Source organism: Oryctolagus cuniculus, chromosome 7 (genome assembly GCF_051225735.1).
Source record: "Oryctolagus cuniculus isolate XC-2025 breed Fujian yellow rabbit chromosome 7, ASM5122573v1, whole genome shotgun sequence".
NCBI lineage: Eukaryota > Metazoa > Chordata > Mammalia > Lagomorpha > Leporidae > Oryctolagus > Oryctolagus cuniculus.
The window spans coordinates 95878977-95900976 of record NC_142873.1 but is presented as its reverse complement, the minus strand read 5'-3'; the positions used below and the strand labels follow the sequence as shown (position 1 = coordinate 95900976).

At 42.6% G+C, this 22000-nt stretch overlaps 2 protein-coding genes across 9 annotated transcripts in view; one reads left to right on the top strand and one right to left on the bottom strand.

Annotated features, from left to right (window-relative positions):
- ST6GALNAC3 (ST6 N-acetylgalactosaminide alpha-2,6-sialyltransferase 3) overlaps window positions 1-7276 on the top strand; it is a 611484-nt gene extending 604208 nt beyond the window's left edge. For 7 of the 8 annotated variants that reach the window (XM_070078238.2, XM_089337185.1, XM_089337182.1 and 4 more), the window contains 2 exons: window positions 3468-3575; window positions 4974-7276. In XM_070078238.2, coding sequence (XP_069934339.1) covers window positions 3468-3575; window positions 4974-5160 — 295 coding nt within the window. In that variant the 3' untranslated portion in view covers window positions 5161-7276. The remainder of the gene's footprint in view (window positions 1-3467; window positions 3576-4973) is intronic. The other variant, XM_089337179.1, reaches the window with a different exon arrangement.
- Window positions 7277-15824: 8548 nt separating this feature from the next.
- Window positions 15825-21316, bottom strand: FRMPD4 (FERM and PDZ domain containing 4). The gene is given in 2 exon segments (XM_008265047.5): window positions 15825-17372; window positions 17375-21316. Coding segments are annotated over 2 exon segments (5085 nt in total). The 5' UTR covers window positions 21137-21316; the 3' UTR covers window positions 15825-16049.
- Window positions 21317-22000: the final 684 nt, after the last annotated feature.

Below are 22000 nucleotides of genomic sequence, written 5' to 3'. Positions count from 1 at the left end.
AGACATCAGGGAGAACAAATGCAACTGTCTAATTAAGTGCTGTTTGTAGGTCAGGGCACTTGGGCAGGATAGCCTCCCCAGTCTGATCACTTGCAACACACTGTTTGAAGAGCTTTCTGGCTAATTAGCATGGTCTGTCTACCCAGAAACAAAATAAATCAGGTTAGACCTAAAAGGAATCAAGTATCAGAAGTGTAACAAAATTTTCTTGGTGAGTAGTATGATGGAAAGGTCTTGACCATATACCAAACCCGGAACTTCTGGACCCTCTATTCTGTGGGAGAGATGATATATAAACAGCAGAGCCCCTACAACAGGCACATCCTATTTATCTTTTGAGGGCTTCATTGCAAAGCTTACTGTTGAGCTCTTAAGAATGACTCTCCGGGGTGGAAGGCAGGAAGGCTTGTTTTGCAGAGTATTAGTCCATGTGTCGCACAAAGTATTCTTCCCACTGCCATCCTTTGCCCCATGTCCTGAGCTGTGATACAAGGGAACTTCGGAAATTTTGTAGAAAACATGCAATTAAAAGATCGACTAATTTTGGTATGTAAAATTTTTTTAAGTGTTGCATATTTTTCTGATATGCATTTCCCCCAAGCTTTTGAAAGTCCCCACATGTCATGTTGATTTTTCCATCAAAGGACCACATTAAAGGAAAGCAATTTTCCCCAAATTAGATTTATTGTTTTCTTACTCATACTAAACTTTATCCTCAGTCCTATGGTTCAGTTGTGTGCTTGGACAGCCATTCCAACCCCTTCTATAAATGAATCTGTGAGGGAAACATGGAGCTTCTTTCCATGAGAGTTTCCATGTGAAGATGTTATCTTTTTATACAAACACCACACATGTACAGTCATGCCCCTCATGCAAGTGAGCACTAACTGGGATCAACAGAATAATGTGTTCATTAATTGTAACGTCCAGTGTGCACAGAACATGGTACTGCCTAACTTGATTAACACTTGGTCATAGATTATTAAGAATGATTTAATTTTTAAAATAGGAGAAATCCTCAGATAGGACCACGTTCTATTATCTGACTTAGAATCAAAGAGGCTATTGTTGGCCAAAGCTTCATGTTTCAGTCCTGGTAAAGCTGCAAGGTGAAACCAGGTGTCCTCACTTCAGCTCTGTTCTGCACTCTGCATTGACCTTGACTCACATGGACTTGGGTTTTATTACCTTATATGGTGATAAATTGTTGTAATATATGGACCTCCTCCAGTAGATCATTTTCTCTTTAAGAAAACATTCACCACCAGCTTCTAGCACAGTCTGTGGCTCATAAGACCCCTTAAAACCTTTGTTGGGAAAACATGAACAAGTGGGTGAATAAGTGAGACTTTTTTCTCATCATGTACAAACAGATAAATGCTGTAATTCTGACCTCTGTGAGTGCTGGGTAAGCCTAGTAATGATAAATGACAGAGAGGATAGAAAGGGAGGGGAAGGAAGACAAAGTCACACAAGAAAGCACAGAGAAGGGAAAGGAGCACACAGTTCAGTAGGAAGAATAACCACACCAATTCAGTACCTAGGCAAATCCCTAGATTCAATTTGGGAGCTTGTTGTCAAGGCATTTCTCTCTTCTGATCTCTCCCTGCTTTCCAATAAGGACTTCTGAAGCAGATGGCGTTTCAGGCAGTTCCCATCATTGCTGCCCCTCGTCGGGTCCCAGGTTGCAGAATTCAATGCAGGTTAAGTCCTTTAATCAGCACGGTTGCTCTTTAGTGTAGCTCACCTCACAGTCCTGTCTTCCCACCCTTGCAGCACCTACTCCTGAACTAGGTTGCTACTACTATTCCTATCACAGAGAAATGTGTGAGTGACCCGTGGTGTCCACCTTCTGTAATGCTTTATATTCAGGAGACAAAAAGCAGGAGATGCGAAGGAATGGCTACTTCTGTATTAGCATTTAAAGCTCAGTGACAAGCAGGCAGAGGGATTATACCTGAGCTAAGTCTGTCTCTCCTTACCAATCACCTAAAGACAACAAACATAAAGGATAAGATATCCAGCCTTCAGCCCCCTGTAACTAGTGTAGCTAGTAAAATTTTGGCATGCTGTAACTTGATACTCAATAATGCTTGCAAAAAAAAAGCAGCAGCAGCACCAAAAAATTCAGGAGTCCTAATTGTAGCACACAGAGGGCTTGGGTATGAGGAAGTGCATCGACAATATTGGGCATCAGTAGGGAGCAACTTGGCGGCTGGAGGGCTGCACCCAGGAAGTGGCCATCAATGTCTGAGTGTCAGTTCCTAGAACTGGCTGTGCACCACTATGCCAGCAAATCCGGATGAAAGACGGGAGGTATTTAGTCTTTTCTAGAGGTGTTTGCTCCACCAGCAAACTTGACCCAGCACACTTGACCCGAATTGGTCTGTGGGGAGAATTTTACAGAGATAGGCAGTCAACTGTTTTGGATGGTCGAGGTCACCTTGGTAAAGACAAATGTGGAGATCCAAGTTTTCAAGGAATATTCCCTTGAACCCTTTGGAACTCGGCAGACTCCTCCAGTCTGCACTACATCGAGCATTCCCCCTCAGGTACCATCCTTCCCAGCTCGTCCTTGAACATACCAGACACATTTCCACGTCTGTGATTTTGTCTCTGATGTGTTCTGTTCCTGAAATACTTGGCTCTCAAGTGGTCCACGTGGCTTCTTTCCAATGCCCCACCATTCCCCACCCACACTTTCTGTTCAGATCTCTGCTCCCATCAAAGAAGTCTTTCTTGACCAACCATTATCACATAGCTACACTAAAATCGAGTCCTCTGGCCTCCATGAAGACAGAAGTTTTGATCTTTTCAATAATTTGTGTATTTCCATTATCTAAAAGAGTGATTGACACATAGTAGGGGCTCAGTAAAAATGTATTGAACAAGCTGGTAACATGGGTCTTGCAAAAGCAAAGTGTTATCTCATGATACCAGGAAGGCACTTTAGGAGAACTTTCCAGATACATTTATAGACCAAGTCATTCACCCTCACTGCTTCCAATTTACACTTAGAAACCCAAGGAGCCTTCAAGAAAGTAATACGTCCAGGTAAGCAAGATAACACCATTATCATTTAGTTCCCATCAGGGCTCCAAACTCTTTTAGAAAACCTGTCCTCTGATACACAACACTAATTTGTGTCTTACGGAAAAATCAAATAAACTATTTTTCACCTGAAGGGAGCAGGATTATTTGACTTCAGATATTTGCCATATGGCTTCTCTTCCACACAACATCGCTTTGAGGCTTAAGCTAGTAAGAGCAAGAGCATGCCTATAAATTATTCAGAGATAATTCAAAATAAGTGTGTATCCTTGACAGATTGTCAAGTTTCTTAATGCTTTTTCCTGATAACAAGTACTATGTTTTTGATAAAATGTTGCTCGTTTCTCATCACACTTTATTTTTTCTGTATGTGTTCTCTGTGTTTTGTCTGTTGTTTGTTTCTGTTTCCCCTACAGAGTCCAGTCTGGCTCTTATCTCAGCACGGGGTGGTTTACCTTCATTCTGGCCATGGATGCCTGTTACGGCATTCACGTCTACGGGATGATAAATGACACCTACTGCAAGTAAGATCACAGGAAATTATTTTTATGCAGCTCCAATTCTGATATCTTGTCAAAATATCACAATTCATTTTAATACCATAAATCTGAGAAACAGACAAAGCAACAATTATTTCCTGGTGTTCTTTGCTGACATGACATTTTATTGTCAGTGCATCAAATTATGACTTTTAGGAGTGATAAAAAGAAAAATATTTACCACAATCAAATGCCATATGTCAGAAAGAACACTTTTCCCTTCATCCTTGGCATATCAGGGACTTTCAGCTAGGAAATGCAGAACAAAGTTTAGTAGTTATTTAATTTGCAAAAGCAAGTGTGTCATTTCTGCTGGCCTAATGGCTTGATGGATGGCCATCGACTCAAGGGTTATATTTGATCATGAAGGACAAAATGTCCTGCAGCCTGAGACAAACTGACAGTTTAACACGAATTCTTGGAAATTATATTTCACTAAGTGAATAATCGGCCAGATCTTATTTAAAATGACTGTTTACTCATAGTATATCCTGTGCAGAGAGATTTTTTTCAGAAAAATAAGGTTTATTCATTTATTTGATAGGCAGAGTTACAGACAGAAAGTGAGATGGGGCGGGGGGGGGGGGTGGTGGAGAAATGCTCCATCTGCTGGTTCACTCCCCAAACAGCTAGGGTTTCAGGCCAAAGTCAGGACCCTGGAACTTCATTCAGGCCTTCTACATGGGTGGCAGAGGCCCAAGAACTTGGGCCTTCTTCTGCTATCTTCCCAGGTTGTTAGCAGGGAGCTGGATCAGGAGTGGAACAGCCAGGACTTGTACGGTGCTCATTTGAGATGGCTGCAATGCAGGTGCTGGCTTAACCCACTGTACCACAATGCTGACCTCAGATATTTTCTAACTAGATAAAAAAAAAAAAATCCCATGTTTCATCAAGGTGATAAATTGTATTTCTCTTTCAACAATTGACAATGTAATTCAGAAACAATTTTAATCATTTTGTCAAAATGTAGCTCTTAGTCACAATCTTTATGAACAAACACATCAACCTTGTCTAAGGGCATAATGGAGCACAGAAGAACCCAGAACATTGCTGTGAAAAATCACAGAGTTTATGTAAGAATATTTGCCTCTCTCCAGAGTTTGCTTCCATTATATACCATTTCCTCTTTCAAAGGATGGCCATATGTCTAAATGTAATTGGTGTGATGTATAAATTTTATTTGATCTTTTAAAGCACTAAGAACCTAGTTCATCTTCCTAAAAGCTTTCATACATAATAGCTTTTAACTGTGTTCATGGACAAGAATCATGTCTGGGATTGCAAGGAAATGCATTTATTGGGTGCATAATGGATTCTTGTAAATGAATGCTTTATTCCTCATCTCATTCTTTCTCTCTTTTTCTGTTTTATTTTCTTTTCTAGGACCGAAGGGTATAGAAAAGTCCCCTACCACTACTATGAACAAGGACGAGACGAATGTGATGAATATTTTCTTCATGAACATGCACCATATGGGGGGCATAGGTTTATCACTGAAAAGAAAGTGTTTGCAAAATGGGCCAAGAAACACAGGATAATATTTACACATCCAAACTGGACAGTGTCCTGATGTTGGTTTCTCTGATCTTGCCATTATACTTGACATGGTCATGATACTGCAACTGTGATGCTGGTATGATGGTGGTGATGATAAAGACAACAATGATGATCAAGTTCCTGTACATTCTCAGATGTGGATGGTGAATCTGCTAGTAATGTCAACTGGGATGCGGTGGAGGGTGATTGTGTTCATTGTGTTCTTTCTGAAGGTTCAGCTCTACACACTGCACTTTATATTTTAACTGGAATTGAAATGAAGGCCAGTGACATGACAACTGTGACGAGAGAAATGGGATTACCCTTCAGGGTAGCTGCTCAAAATTCTTAAGCAGTAACTTCCAAAAGTCATGGAATGTGGCCTCACGAGGCAAGGTTATTGACTCCATGGCTTCTTGAACTTGAGAAGCTCCCCTGTCTTGAAGAATGGTTGTCACAAACACTGACCCAAGGAAATGCTATCAGGGTACAAGTATCTTACCACAGCTACTAGTTAATCTGGGGAAGGGAAAATATCTCTTCCTTATACACCATCTTTCTGTAGTACTTCCTATAGCTAAAGCCTCAGGCCATTACCCAATTAACAATGAAGATATCATGGACTTCCTACACATTGGAGTCACTTGAATATCTCAAATACTAAATTCACAATTAGCCAAGTAGTAAGTTTGATGAATTTCCACTCTCACCACTCCATTCTTACTGCCCAAAACAATATAACTAAACATTTATTAGAATGCTCTATGTTAATGTTTAGTTATTTTTGTTGAATCCTAATGATGTCCAAAGGCTATTTAACATGTAAGATACCAACTTCAACACTGTAGTAACACATACTGTGAAAACATTCCTAAAATATAACCAAAGGGTCTCCCAACTCTACTTCAACATCCAACAACACAAGTGTATATGCTTTTTAAAATCATGAAACAGGGAAAGCAAAGCATATTTTTACATCAATTTATATCCTATCATACTTCATAATATATATTTGTATAATCAAATTTCTATTTTATAGGCCCAAGATGTCTCACTCCATACATTGTATTAGTATTGCCAAGTGCCAACTCTTAGACATGGAGAGAAAATGAGTCTTTGTATTAAATCTGACCAGAGCTTTTGCCTTCTTGGGGCTTATTCTCCCCATTGTGTATGAGTTGTTATACCATAATAACAACAAAAATAATGACCTTACTATCCAAAGTGCTTTGTCATTTAGAATCCTTTTACATATGCTGTACCATGTGATGGCCATGCCCATTTTTTGGGATTATTGCCCACCCACTGTGCCATCTGTTAAGTACATGATCTATAATTTGTTAATTGTTCTGACTTATTCCAGATTGCTTTTCTTGCTAATATGTGTATAGGATAACATTTATGTAGACTAGTAAGCAATCGATTTCAGTGCCAAATGCAATATATTATATCAGGATTGCACACACAAAAATATGTTCTTGGCCATTGACTAAGATTATGAGCTTAGGTACTTTTGATTTTTCTTTTTAATGGATCTGTTCAAATGTGGAAAAGCTGAGGAAGCAGGGACAGCAGGAAATACTGAGAGCAGAGAAATATAGTTTCCTGTCCCAGTCTTGAGACAACTCTCTTCACTGTATACTAATTGCTAATTGAATGTTGGAGTGTTGCCTGGCTAAAAGAATAGCTAAGAATCCAAAGACATCCACACACAATGATTCAACAGACAGAAGCCAGGCTCAACTTAAAGACTATTTTGGAGGCTGGAAGCAATGATGCATTTCACCACAGGTGCATTGAGCAGGTCTGTATCAGTGCTAAATATCATGAGCTATCATTAGAATGTGCCATCCTAGGTAAAACCCTCTCTTCTGCTCTGTTTGCTATTATGATACCCCAGTACTCATCCATAAAATTACCAAGCTCCAGTTCCATTGTTGGAGCAAGTTATTATTTTATTGTTTCCTTATGTGATTTTCAGTTTTGTGAATGTTAGTTGTTTTTCTTTTTTCTTTAGTTAATGATGGATAGAAATGCCAACTAAAGGAAAAATAGATACAAAGGTTAAAACTGTAATACAGGCTGTTTTTTCCCCCTGTTGTGAAACTGAAGTTCTACTTTTAAAATAAAAAGGAATCCTTAATTAATCAGAATGCTTCGGGAAATGACATAATGTAATTTATTTGGTTTTCTAGTGACTGGAGAGTCAACTCTGTTTTAGCCCTTACTGATGAAAAGCTTTCAAAAAAAAGAGAAAACTTCCTTACCCTGCTGCCTTATCACAGCTTTTCCAGACAAAGGGGGCCTTTGCAGTACTCTGCCCTACTCACTGTGGGCAGTGGGTGTGCATGGAATAGCAGGCACCATACTTCATCAACAGTGTTTTTTTGCAGGACTAGGGTGGGCTTTTTTCTCTCTCACTTCCCCTCTCCTCTTTTTTTTTTTCTTTTGCTCTCGCTCTCTCTCTCTCTCTCTCTCTTTCCTGAAAGCAGGAAACAAAAAAACACATTATTCTCAATTTGGATACCCAAAAGAATGATTTCCAGTATGATCAGAACATTGATAGAATTTCATGACTTTTTTTTAGTAAATAATTTAATTAATCTCTACTTCCTGTTCATGTTCTCCATTATTCCAGCTTTCTACTTCTAAGGGCAATACAAAGTCTAGTTTCTCTCATGTTGAGAAGACTTTTTTCCGCTCAAATTTACTGACAGAGAACTTACAAAGGAGCAATTCCAGGACAGTGTTTTGTCTTGCAAATTTCTAGTCAATTCTACAGGTTCTAATCAACTGAAAGAGATTTCCTCCAGCATCTAAACATTGGGAAATGTGATTGAACTTATAGCTGATGCATATGTAGACCAGAAGTTCATTAAAATCTGTAGAAAAGAAAATATTTTAATACTATCCAAGGCAAATGGACTATGAAAAATGGCCATGTTTTTTTGTATTAGGCATTGAATTACACAAGCTAAAAAAATTAGGGTAAATATTATTTCTAATTCTTCAGAATCCTAGAAAAAGCAAGGAAATTATAAAGAATTTTTGTGATGAATGTTTGAATCCTTTCAAAGTTAACCTGGTTACAAGTAGTAATAATTCACATTGTCACATTGATAATGTGAATAAGCAATATTTTATTGCTATCAGTACTTTTAAAGAATTTGGAATGATTTGGGAGGATATTTGTATATATATATAGTATCATATATTACATATAATACATATTATATTTAATACACACAAATACACACAGAATTCATTTAAGTGTATGTGTGAAAGTATATCCACATATATACTCATAACTATATATAAAGACATACATGAAATCCAATATTCCCATTGATATGCGTGAATCACAAAAGTCTCTATTTTTGACTGCATCTAAAATCTGTTGCGTTACATTTTGAATTCTGATGAAAAAAGCAAAATTCCAAATTAAATGTACTGATTGCTAAGAGTACATAAAATCATATTCAAAACTGGCCAAAAGAATAAAGCTAAAGAAACTGCTAAATCTAGAACTAAGGACACAATTAGATGCCACAGTTGTCACAAATCAGACTCGCAAGTATAGCAATCTGTATCGTAAGGCTCTGCCGATTGCAGCTTAGTAAAGTCACATTGAAAAACATTGCATCAAGCTTCATTCACACTGAAGTAAATGAACACTGGTCCTCCTATTCAAATAAGCCACTCTTTAGCATAAGCAAAACTGGGATTTGCATGATTTTTATTACATAGCTAGAGAACTGTGACCATTGTGAAAAAAGAAAATTATATAAGGAGATTACTGTTTGAGAATTTGGCATGAATCAGCTGATGTGGGAGCTAGAGTTTGAATTGGAGATCTGCTGACCTTCCAAGAAGTATAAAGCCATCAGAACAGACTCACTCATTACTTCTCAGAAAAAAACACACTCAAGTACTTCATCTGGTGATGTAAATTGGATGTTAATTATAAGATCAGTTTAATTTTGATAAGCAGGAAAACATAATCAGACAGCTTGCTCTTTTTTTAAACATACACATCTAGCATTTAATATGACATGTCTAATGCAAAGAATCAACTATGCTGTCCAGTGTCAGTTGTTTGCAAGTCTTAACACCACAATTAATTACATTCCCAGAGCATGGAGGGTAAAAATGCTTTGTCCTTAATTGCAATTTTTAAAGGCAAGACCTCATCATTTTAATAGTGTACATAGATCCAGTGAGTGAAGGAGTAAGTGGCAGCCATTGTCTAGACTTTTAGAGCTGAAAGAGGCCTTAAAAACCAAGCAATCTAGCTCCTCCACCTTGGAGTTGAAGAATGACACCTACAGAGGTGAAATGATTTGCCTATGCCTATGCCTATGAAACAGCCTTATGACAGTACTGAGACTCACATTCTCATATCATGTCTCCTTTTGTAATACTTTTACAACTACCTTTTTTTTTTTGACAGGCAGAGTGGACAGTGAGAGAGTGAGAGACAGAGAGAAACAGAGAGAAAGGTCTTCCTTTTTGCGGTTGGTTCACCCCCCCAATGGCTGATACAGCCAGCGCACCGCGCTGATCCGAAGGCAGGAGCCAGGTGCTTCTCTTGGTCTCCCATGCGGGTGCAGGGCCCAAGGACTTGGGCCATCCTCCACTACACTCCCTGGCCACCGCAGAGAGCTGGCCTGGAAGAGAGGCAACCGGGACAGAATCCAGCGCCCTGACTGGGACTAGAACCTGGTGTGCCGGCGCCGCAAGGTGGAGGATTGGCCTACTGAGCCACGGCGCCGGCCCCCCACCCCCTTTTTTTTTTAAGTACAGAATCACCGCTGGAAAAATAGAATTGAATCCCAGTCTATTCATAGAAACCACAGTCTCCAATCAGCATTGATTCTACTCCAATTCAGAGAACCCCACTCTGGAGTATAGAAATATTCCCACAAACAAAGGAAGATATCCCAGTAGTTATCTATATTCTCTATGTTTGCTGCAAAGACTGGGCCATGTTCTATTACTATGAAATTCTAGGACTAGTTTAAAGAACATAAAGGTGAGTTTCTTACTTCCTTTTTCTTATCAAGGATGATCAAGTCATTGATAACTAGGAGCCGGCTGTTGAGTGATGGACGTTTTCTGGTGAAGCTGGCACACTCTGTTTTCAGCTTTGGCCCAGAGCAGAAGTGTCCTCATCTTCAAACCAATTGAGCTACCTTGTTTAGAGAAATAATCCACTGGGGCCATTGCTGTGGCACAGCATATTAGTGCCCTGGCATGAGGCGCCAGCATCCCACATGGGCACCAGTTCTAGTCTCGGTTGCTCCTCTTCTAATCCGGCTCTCTGCTATGGCCTGGGAAAGCAGAGGAAGATGGCCCAAGTCCTTGGGCCCCTGCACTTGCGTGGGAGACCCGGAAGCAGCTCCAGGCTCCTGGCTTTGGATCGGCGCAGCTCCGGCCGTTGGGGCCATCTGGGGAGTGAACCAGCGGATGGAAGACCTCTTCTGTCTGCCTCTCCTTTCTCTGTATAACTCTGATTTTCAAGTAAATAAATAAATATTTAAAATAAACAAACAAACAAAAAAAGAAATAATCCACTACCTCTAGCTAGTGAAGTCCTGCCCTTCTGATTCTCGCTTATCTCTGCACTGCACATGACCTTTGACCCCACATATCCGTGGGGAAGATAAATGCAAGCTCCAGATGCCTCACAAGATTCAATCAGCATACAAGTTGAGAGGCCTTTTTTTCTTTACAGTTCACTTATCTGATACTATTAGAAGTGGAGAATTTTGAAACTCTGAAGATGGTTTCCTGTGGCTCAGAAATGGTCTATTGTCCTGTTGCTTATTTAGCTGAAACGTGGAAAACTCACCAGAGTAAAATTCCATGTAAATTGCTAAGGCATCGGGTCGGAACTGTCCTTGGGCACTGTAACAGTGCAGAAAAGTCATTTAGCTTTTTCCAGGTCCTCTACTGGTTTTTCTCTTCGTCTTCAGAATAGGCACAATTCATTTTTGAGATAGAAAAGTTCTTTCTCCATGGACACTTCTTCTTTTGTTCATGCCTTGGAGACTCCAGGAAGACAGAAGCTCACTTTATAGAGGTGAAGAACACCTTGGTGATAAACAGTCACTGCCAAATTCATAGATTTGCCTACAAATGAGCAGTTTCACCCCAGAGGGATGAAAACCAGGGCATTTCACTGTTTCTTGCTATCCAGCTTCCAAAGCACTAGTTTCCTTGTGTTTAACTTTGTTGTCACTGCTACTGAGTAAATACCCATTTCTATTACATACAGTATATTTTATAATCTTTTTTCTGAATTCAGACATTTTTGCTGTAGTCTCTCATTCACTTGAGAAACCTGTAATCTTTTCCTATTTATAGAAGAGACAGTAAATGCCCTTTTGTGCATCTGGTGAGGGATTTTTTTCTGGTATCACATTGCTTTATTTATAGGCACCATGTCTTAGGATAAAGCTTTTGATGCAGCAAAGGTCTGTTAGTGTATTTTAAGTTGTTTTATTTTTACAACAGCATATGTTAACAAAGCATAAAGAGTAATTGTCACTAAAGGGGAAAGTGGTAGGGGATATTAAATATTCAAGGGAGAAAGATATAAAAAATTGCCACAGATAATAATTAGAGAAAGTGTTGGTCAGCCCCCAGCATTGTTTAGGTCCACATTAACTCTCTGATGCTGAGGTGGGATTTCTTCCTTGCTGTGTCAGACCTACTTACAAAGTCATATTAGCCCTCCAGCTGCTTAAAATAGGTAAGACTCCCCTCTTTCCTCCTTCCTTTTCTCCTTTTTTCCCCCTCCCTCCTTTAGTATCACCTTTCCTCCCTTATTTTCTTTCCATAAAACACAACACTTTTGCAGTTGAGTGTTAAAACTGAATAATTTTGCATTTTAAAAATATAGTGCTCTATCCAACTCTATAAGATTCCCATACTTGGATGTGACCTCAGAATGAGAGTCTTCTTCAGAAATAACAATAATTTATAAGCCAGGTTATTAAAGGGCTTTATTCTATGTTGAATCCCCAACACTGCATTATTACTGCCCTTCCACCTCTATGGACACTGAAGCACAGAGAGGTGAAATAGCTTGCCCAAGTTCATGCAGCTAGTGATAGAATGAGGTTTGAACCAAGGCGGTGTAGCCCGAAGTCTATACTTGATTGAAGAAGGCTAACAGATGTAACCAAGGAACCCACAATTTCAGTGGCCTAACAGAATAGGTTTGCTTCCTCCCAAAAGATGAGCACCACATAGACTCTCCTCTCCAACCAGCCAACCTCCAAGGGCAACTCAGAGACCGGGGCATCTTCTGTCAGGTAGCTGTGCTCTCCTAGTCCCTTCACCCTCCACCATCTGGCCTGCTCATGTGGAAAGACTAAGAGGGACTTTGTGTTGGAGAGGTTTTGGGCAAGTCTGAAAGTGGTGTACATCACTCCATCACATTCCATCGGCCAGATTCAGTCTCACGGCCTGGTAGTGAGATGGGCAGTTTTCAAATTGTGGGCTCAGTAGGAAAAAGAACTGGGTTTGATGAACATGTAGCAATTTCCACCACAGTATTCTGAAACATGAGGTTATAGGGTCAAAAAATTTCTCAGTTTCTGCAACAATTTATTTGTGTTGATTATCTTTGCTCAAATATAGGAGCACTTGAGAAAAAAAAATTTTTTCTACACACATGTCAGTAACCACACATGAAACAGAATAAACTGCAGAACAAAAGCTGACCTAAGTTCTTTTCTGCTGAAAAAAATGGAAATGATTTCTTTTGCCCAAGGAAGCAAAGAGAAAAGCTGATATGCTAGATACACTTTTAAGCGAATCAACTCTACCAACAATGTACGTAACATTACTTTTAATGTCTTTACGATCTATGGCTAACGTAAAATAGATCCATCTTTACTCCTGATTAACTCATTTCTTTTCCACTCTCCTTTGGTTTTCAAGTCTATTGCAGAGCCATGATGAGTTTTTTTTTTTTTTTTTCAAGTAAAATATGAAATTGCTGGTTTGGAAATCTTAAAATTGCAACTCTCTCTCACTCCTCTTTATGTTTTATTCTCATTGGCATAGGAACATATTTTTTTAAAATTTACTAATATGCCGTAGCCAGAATGGCTCTCACCAAAACATTCCAGCCTATATTCCCAAGAAGAGAGGACTTAATGCTTCTTTCCTTCTCTCCTGACACTTTTCTAACATTTCCCGTGACTTCTAATGTTTGATAGTATTTTCTTTAAAAGATATGTAGAAGTCAGAGTCCATAAAATCAAATAGAATTTTGTATCCCAAATTTCCTTCTCAACTAATAAGGAATTATTCATTATCATGAAAAAAGTACTTTACATAGTAATATATATATTTTCTAAACCCATTGAGATAGATTATCTGAGACTGTAAAAACAAAATAATTAAAGAGAATATGCTAATATTTACCTTATTTCAATCCAATGTGAAATTCCTTTAAAGGACAAGAAACTATGGTGTCTGGTTGGTAAATGACACAGATTTGAAACTTTCTAAGTATTTGTAACTACTGTTAAGAATCTGTCTTAAGCTGCTTTACAAGGCTGTTGTTTAGTCTAATCTGAGTGATAGTTTTCACTATCCCTAAATACATGACTAAATATCTTGAATAATCTGAGTAAACAGTGTCTCCCAGCAGCTTTTCATATTATACATTTTTTTTTGTTCTTTTGTTTTTGAATAAAAGGCAGGAGGGAGAGGAGAGTGAGAGAGAGATCTTCCATCTGCTAATTCTCTCCCCAATGTCCTGATGCCAAGAACACCCAAGGCTGGGCCAGGCTGAAACTAGGAGCCTGAAACTCCAAACGGGTCATCACCTGTTGCTTTCTAGGGTGTGGAAAGAAGCTGGAAAGCAAAGCAGAGCTGAGACCTGAACCCCACCATTCTGATACGGGATGCAAGTGTCCCAAATGGCAACTTAACCACTGTGTCATAGTGTTCACCCCATACTATACATGTTGAGAGCTCTTGCATCTATAATTGATAAACTTTTTCAAATATCCCACTTTCCATGCTTATGAAACCACTTAAAATCTATATAATCTTCCACAATAATTCTCCTTCAAATGCCTATATTTCTCCAGAAGTATACCACTTATAATTAAATTTAGCTAGAACAGTCTTTCATATTCAGTGCCAGTTTTACTTCAGACTAAAACTGTTTGGCCAACACATCTTTGAATAATGCTAATTATGATGGGTTTTATCTCTAGCTTTTTAAGAACAATATACTCCACATCTTTGATGGGCACAGGACATTAATGTTGGATGAGAACATTAATGTCATGCAAATAGCTGTTAAATACAGAACAGTAGAAAAATACCACCACATTTGAGTCCAATGAAATCAAACAGAATTTGATAGAAACAACTGAAAAACCACATTCAGCAAAAAGTCATGAATCTGATCTAATAGCAATAGTCATGAGTATATTTGGAAGTTGTAGGGCATTTTAATAGGACATAGGGCAACTTAAAAGGTCACTACTGACCTTTAGACAGATAGAAAAGGAGTCTAGGAATGAATAGCAAGATCATACCATTGCTAAAAGTATTTTTAAAGCTTTTTAAAATTCACTTTATGATTGGACAAGTAATGTATTTTCCTTGGCAAAAATATTGAATAGACAGATATGATGCTCATTATCACACTACCCAATATTAATCATTTTTCTGTAGATATTATTAATAAAATTATATAAATGTGTATAATGTTTGATAGTCTGCTTTGACTTCTTAGTAAGAAATCACATTTTCTCTGATGTCATTAAAATATCCTAAAAGATTTTCAGTAGCTACATTTAACAAAATCTATGTAATCTTTCTCCCTTTGTCACTTTTTGTTATATGATGAATAGTTTAGTTCATGCATTTTTCTTATTCATATACAACAGTACCTGCTTCCCTGAACATTTGCCAAATGTGGTGGTTTTTTTTTTTTTATCCCTGCCGACTCTATATATGTAAAACATTAGCTTCTTTTAATTAGCATTTAATTGATCGCTATGAAAATTAGCTTTTTTGTGTATTTATTAGAAACTTATATTTCCTCTTTCATGAATTGGCTCTTCCTACATTTTGTTCATTTTTCTATTGCAGTGGGAGTCACCATGCTTTAAAAATACAGACAAATGAGAATTCATTCAAAAGAGAGGAAACAGTTTGAGATTGACCAAGGTCATGAGGGAACTAAAAATTATATATCTTAGTAGGAGTTGGAAATACTTAACTAGTTTAATAGATTGTTTGATGGAGAACTAAATTCAAATATTTAGAAGGCATTGATGCAGATGTGAAATTGGTTTTAAACTCTGTGGCTCAATTGGACAGAATTGGAGCCAGTGAATGAAATTTCAGAGTTTCTTTTTTTTATGAGCAAAAATTAATTTATTACATATATTTCTAGTAATTAATAGTTTCTTGAATTTTAAATGTCTTTTTGCTATTTCCAATACTTAAAAATCATAATAATTTTAAAACATAAGTACTGTTTTATATACATTGTGTTTTTTTTTGTTTTGTTTCTTATTCCTAAATATGAACACAATGGTCTCCAAGTATCCACTTGGAAGGAAAGGGGATAGGACTCTTTTTTTTGCTCTAACATAGTAGAATTTAAAATTTCACATCATGCACCTGGAGTTCTGACTATATGAAAAATAGCCAATGTCACCACTTTCTTGTTTATTTCTTTTACATGTATATATATGTAGAATATCAACAATACATCTGATTAGTACATCAACATTTCATCAGTGTGACTTTTATCTCCTATTATATAAAATAACAAAATATACAGAGAGAAGAAAGGAGACATCTGTTCATCGTACACACAAAGTAAATAAAAGTTCGTGTATGGCTTTGCAAAGGTAGATTATGATGTGACTTTCATATTTACTTATTTAAAAGCATCTTGAGAGAAAGTGTTAGTGTGCTTACAAGAGCGGCCAGGGTGGTTGAATGTCGTATTGAGAGTCCAACGTTAGGATCCCCACTGGTCTTTCCAGTGGCTGCCTCGGCAGCTTTCAGGAGACAGATGTAGTTTATGACCACTTCATCAATCTTTGCTACAATTTCCTGCCGCTGTGTTTCTGAGTTCACGACTTTAACCAATCGCATGCAAGCTTTTGTTAGGCAACAGAGCACTTGAAAGCTGGAAGTCATAGCTAGGAGCATCTCCTCTGGGCTTTTCTTGGCCATTGCCATCTTCCTACAGGCACTTCCCAACTGTCTGGACTCGATGGATAACAGTTGCTTGTACTGAGAAAGCGTAAGGTCATATGCTTCAAGGCGTGACTCTTCCCTCTTCCCCTTGGTTGCCCTGACGAGGCAGAGCAGCTCATTGGCATCATTTTGGGCTGCAAGGAACCCATCAGGCATTGCATATGTGCTCTCCTTTAGGGCATTGATTCTTGCAATCCGGGCATCCAAAGCCAGGTGGCTGAAGTCATCTGGGCCACTCAGTTCTTCTGTCCAGACCTTCAGCACTGAACCTTGGGAAAGCTCCTCTCCTTGCTTTTGAATCTCAATAGCCAGGGACGGGCTGGGTGGTTCTGGCATGACTTGAGTCATCTGTGGTCGGTAGAGGAAAGAGACCTGGTGGGTGGCCTCTCCCCCCTCTTCATCCTCATCGCCATCTTCATCCTGCCCTCTGTTCAGGAAACAATAGCTGAAAGGTCCCCTGCACCTCCAATAGCTGCCCTCTGGTTTCCACAAGGATAAGGTGGGATATAGCTTTGAGTCTTTGTGAGCCACTGGGGACCTTTTGTGACACTTCCCCTCGGAGCTAAAGTGCATTGAGCTTTGGGAAAAACTTTTGGTGAGCTTCTTCCCCAGGGGCAGTTCTGCTCCCCTTTCTGTACTGGTCTCCTGTGCTTCTGTGATACCTGGACACTTAAAGCTGACCGCACCCTTGGTTCTCGCTCGAAAGGCCTCCAAACCTACAGATCTTGACAGTATAGTGTTGCTATGCCTCATAGCCCTCTGGCTGGAGGGTGTCCTGAGGATCCCCCCTCTCAGATCTGGTGACTGCCTACTCACAACCTCTCCATATTCCTGGTTTTCTTGGGACACATCATGAGGGTCTTGATTTGGAATTGGCACCTTTGATTCCGAGTGAATGTTTGATGGTAGCAGGATGGGATCCACTTCAGGATGTTGAGACCGAGCCGAAGGCATGCCTCCTTGTCTCTCCTTCCCAGGCTCTGTCAAAGCTACACTGTGGTTTCCTTCATCTTGGGGAGCTGGTGGCATCTGTCTCTCAACGTGCCAAACAGGGGGTCAGTGTGTATGGCTGGGTGGAGAGGAGGCGTCGCTGTCAACTGCGGCGGACACATCCCTTCTGTCTGCGGGGGCAGCTCCTTAAAGGTGGCTCCTCCATGGCTGGGAAGCCCTGTGGCTCTCTCCTCTGAAAAATGGCCCTCACTCTGCAGGGATGACATCCGTTCAGCCAAGTGGTAGCCGCAGAGGTGGGCCACGCCGTCTTCAGCCTCGGCGAGCTCAGCAGGCTGCTCACAGGTGGTGGACGAGTCCGCATCCTCTGGGTTCGTGAAGTCTTTGGTGGAGTCGCTCAACAAGCATTCCCCTTGGCCAAGCTCTGCAACATCGTCGCCGGCTCCTGCATCAGGAGCTCCTTCCTCCATCCCTTTGGGCTCCATTGGCCCAAGAGCAGAAGCTGTCGAAAAGGTGTTCCCTGTGGCTGCTTCCAATCCATTCTTATCTGCCACCCCACTTTCAGTGGCCGCATACCATCTCTGGCTGTCCTTGCGAAAGGCAGTTCTCTCTAGGTTAAAAGTGCTGAGGTGCTGACTGTCTCTCGAAGACACAGTCCCAAAGTGACCGTTGGCATCTGCCTCTGTGCCAGTTCCTTTGGTCCCCTGCTGTCTCTTTCCTGGTAGGTCTTTCCCGTCCACCTCGGCCGGCTGGCCTTTCCTCTTGCTTTTGCAAGAATATGTCACTGACCCCATGTGCAATGGACTCAAATAATCTGTGACAGACTTGGTCTCCATGGTTTCAGGCTCCATCTCCATGGGGTCTGAATGAAGCATCGGCTTGGCAGGCACAACATTGGTGGGGAGATCGGTTGCTGGACCGGCAGCCCGCGCACTTTTGGAGGTGGGAAACTCTGTCTGTTCTTCGGCCAGGGGCTGGTAGCCTTCAGGAGTGGCCAAGAACATGCGGGAGAGGCTCTCTGACTGCTTGTGCGCCGCAGCCAGTTCAGAACTCTCGGTCATTTCAGAAGAGTTTGTTTCATTGCCCGAGTCTGACAAGGACTCGGGACTGTAAGCCCGCAGGATGGCTACACCTGAATCGTCCCCGGTCTGCTGTTCTTCTGCTACAGACAGAGCGTCCAGAGCCTCCAGTGTGGACATGACGGCATTATCCAGTACCTTCTCGCACTTCCCCTCGGCACCGGTGGGCACCGCGTCAATGAGGGATACGGGGATCTCATCATTGTGCGAGCCGCCGCCTTGGTCCTTGTCCTTGCGGAAGGACGCGGCCTGGCCCTGAGAGTCTTCCTCGTCGGAGCTGTCTCGAAAGCCAGGTGGGGGTGCGGCGATGGCCATGTTCAAGGAGCGCAACAGGAATTCCTCCTCGTGGTCATCGCCTTCCGGAGGAGGGAGGGATGTGAGGTCGATGATGTCATCGCTTGACCCAGCCAGGCTGAGGATGGCCGGCTGATTCACTTCTCCGACCACGACGTCCTCCTCGCAGCTGACCTCGTCTTCATCCTCTGCGTCATCTGTGTTTTCTGCATAACAGAGGTCATGCAAAAGGGGCTCCTCCATCCCCTCGGGGGCCTCAAAGTGGTTCACATCTCCTATATTGGCATAAACAGAATCGGCCACGTAACGGATCCTCTCTGCGTCTGGAATGAGATCCAGGCTCTTCACGTCATGGGCACTGCCCATGTAGACGTTCCTCTGCTTCCCCAGCAGCACGTCGGGACCCTCCTCCAATAGTCCGTCATAGCCGAGCGTGGGGGAACTTGTGCTGTCATCCAAGGCAAGATCTCCAAAAATAAAGGACACGTGGGCTCCTCTCGGAGAGTCCTGTGTGTCCTTCAGGGTCTCTGGTCCCGAGAGGGTCAGCCGGGATCTCTGGGCTCGTTGGAGGTAGTCGTCTGCCTCACAGGCGGCATCACCGGGCTGGTGGGGCAGCCGCTGGCTAAGTTCTTCTACCTCGTAGGCGTCACCAATATACAAGTGCCGGTGGTCTTTTGGACACGCGGGGCTCTCTGTGCTGTCCACTGCCTTCCGTTTGGCATCTGCATGCGTGATCAGGCCTTCTTGGTCTCCTTCGCCGATAAAGGTGGTCATTTGGGGTCCACAGTTCCAATCGGAGCCGAGGAGGTTGTGTTTTCCTTTATGTTCAGTGCCTGTTTCCTGGGTCCCTGTATTTTTCTTATTGGCCATGTTAAATATCGACCTCCTGGAATCCACAAGCAGCCGGTAATATCCAGCGGTCAGGCAGGCCAGGTTCATGGCATCGGATGATTCCATCAGGAGTGTGATGGGCTTGACATCCAGCACGTGGAGCTCCACCCTCACCAGAGTCTCCTCTTCCGGAAACAACTCGATCCTGTTCACGTGGCTGAAGTCGGCTAACAGAGCCACCAGATTGGTCTTGGTGTTGATGACATGGCTGATGCCGTAGTGAGGCCCAACCAGGAGAGTCACTTCGGAGTGCTTGTCTGCCTGCACTAAGGTTGCCTTGAACACATGGCCCCCGTACAGTCTGAGGTCACTGAGGAACTTGAGATAGTGGACCTTGGCTTGCAGTGCGGACAGCTTTTTCCCCGGTGGTACCAAGTTTTGATTTGCTTTGATGAGGTGTGAAAGGGCTTTCTTGATGTTCTTCTCTTTCATGCTTTGCAGCACAGCAGAGGGCAGGAACGTCTCTAAGCCCCATTCTTTTTCGATGTATTTGAGGGAGATTTTCTGCGTCTGCTTCGTGGTGACCATGGCGATGTACATCTGTAAAGCGGCCAGCCGCAGGGCGATGTCGAATTTCAGCTCGGGCCCGAAGCGCTCCTGGACAACATCGTTACAACTCTGAACGTAGAGATACTCAAACGCAACCGGATCTCTCCTCAAAAGGTCAATTGGGTCCTTGGGGACAAAGCAAATTCGGAAAAGACACCTCATCTTGTGGGCGCTGGGCCTCTGCGTCACCTGAGCGAGCGTTTCCTGCTCATGAAGCAACAGCAGCCTGGTGCCGACGCCTTCCGTCCTCTGCTCCAGCGTCAGGGAAAAGTGTTCGATGCCTTTGATGGACAGCTTTTCCTGCAGCGTCAGGATGACGTCCTTGATGGAGGTGCTGCAGTCAAAGCGAAATGATTTGGTCTGCCCATTTTCCAGGTAGACTTTCAACACATTCGGCATAAAAAGAAGTGAATTATCCTTCACAGACTCCGACACTTGGCCGTTGACGATGACCTCCTCGGAGAAGCGCACTTTGACCGGGTTGGATTTTAATCTGGCTTTTTTGGCAGCACTGATAAATGCCGATTTGGGAGAAGGGTAAGGCTGAATGATGGTGAGCAGTATCGACTCTTTGCAGCTTCGGACCAGGTCGATGACCCGCTCCCGCGGGGCGGCGCTGACGGGTTCGTCGTTGATCATGATGATTTGGTCCCCGGGGATCAGCTTGCCTTCCGAGGGGCCACCCGGTGTGACCGACCGCACGACCACAGGCTTCTCGCTTCCAGCCACGAAGCCGAATCCCAGGACGGGGTCCCTCCGCATCTCCACCGTGCGAGGAGCTGGAGGGAGGATCTGGCAGCTCTCCAACCGCGGGTCGTCACACGGAATGGCCTGGGTCATGTGACTGAGGAAGCCGTCGCGCCCATCGCGGTTGGTCATCGTCTCCCAGCCACAGGGCGTCACCGGGTCCAAGCCCCAGGTTCCCGAGGGCGGCGGCCAGCCCGAAGCCTTCGTCCTGTGGCTCCTGGCGATCCTCACGAAACTGAAGACGTCCATGCGGGCGGCCGGGCTCCCCCTCCCCCGCCGGGTTACCCCCGCTCACGCCCGCGTCATGGCCTGGTCCTCGGCGAAGCCCGGCAGCGGCTGCACCTGCTCTGCGCCGGCGCCCGCGCGCGCGCGCGCCCCAGGGAAACCCCCGCGCGCGCGCACAGAGAGAGAGGGGGTGGGGGAGGGGGAGACCCGGGCGCCACCCCCACGCGGAGCAAAAAAAAAAAAAAAAAAAGGGAGGCTGGTGGGGCGGGGGCGGGGGCGCTGCTGCCCCCCCCAGCCTTGGGCACTCCCCCCCCGCGCACGCACGCACGCACGCACGCACGGAGCAGCGCGCGCGCGCACGAAGCAGCGCGCGCGTACACGGAGCCGGGCGCACGCAGCCCCTCCCTCCCAGCACTCGAAATTTCAGATTTTCTTTCAGGAAGATATTTGGAGTACAAATTGAGAGTATGAATTTTTAGAATGGCTGGAATCAAATGAAGTATTTGCAGATGAACCAGCCACTTCATTTTGCAGTGATTCATGAGATCAGATAGAGTGGGATACAATAGCCAGTAAGATCCCCTCCAAAGCACACATTCTATGACATAGACTGCATCTACAATGTATAAAAGCCAAGATTTGACCCAGAAAATCTAAAAAAAAAAAAAAATAGTCTAAAATGATTAAGTGCTGGAAAATTTTTGTATTAGCAGTAGCACTGTCAGAAGCTATCTTTTAAAACAGATTATTTCTCTTGATGGCTAATTTCACTCAGCTAAGGTCCAGCATTTGATCCACAGTGGTGGGTACACAAAGAGACATACACAATACACAGCATACCAGCACCCATAGATCTACTCTTTCCTGTCACCGATTTTATTCACAAAC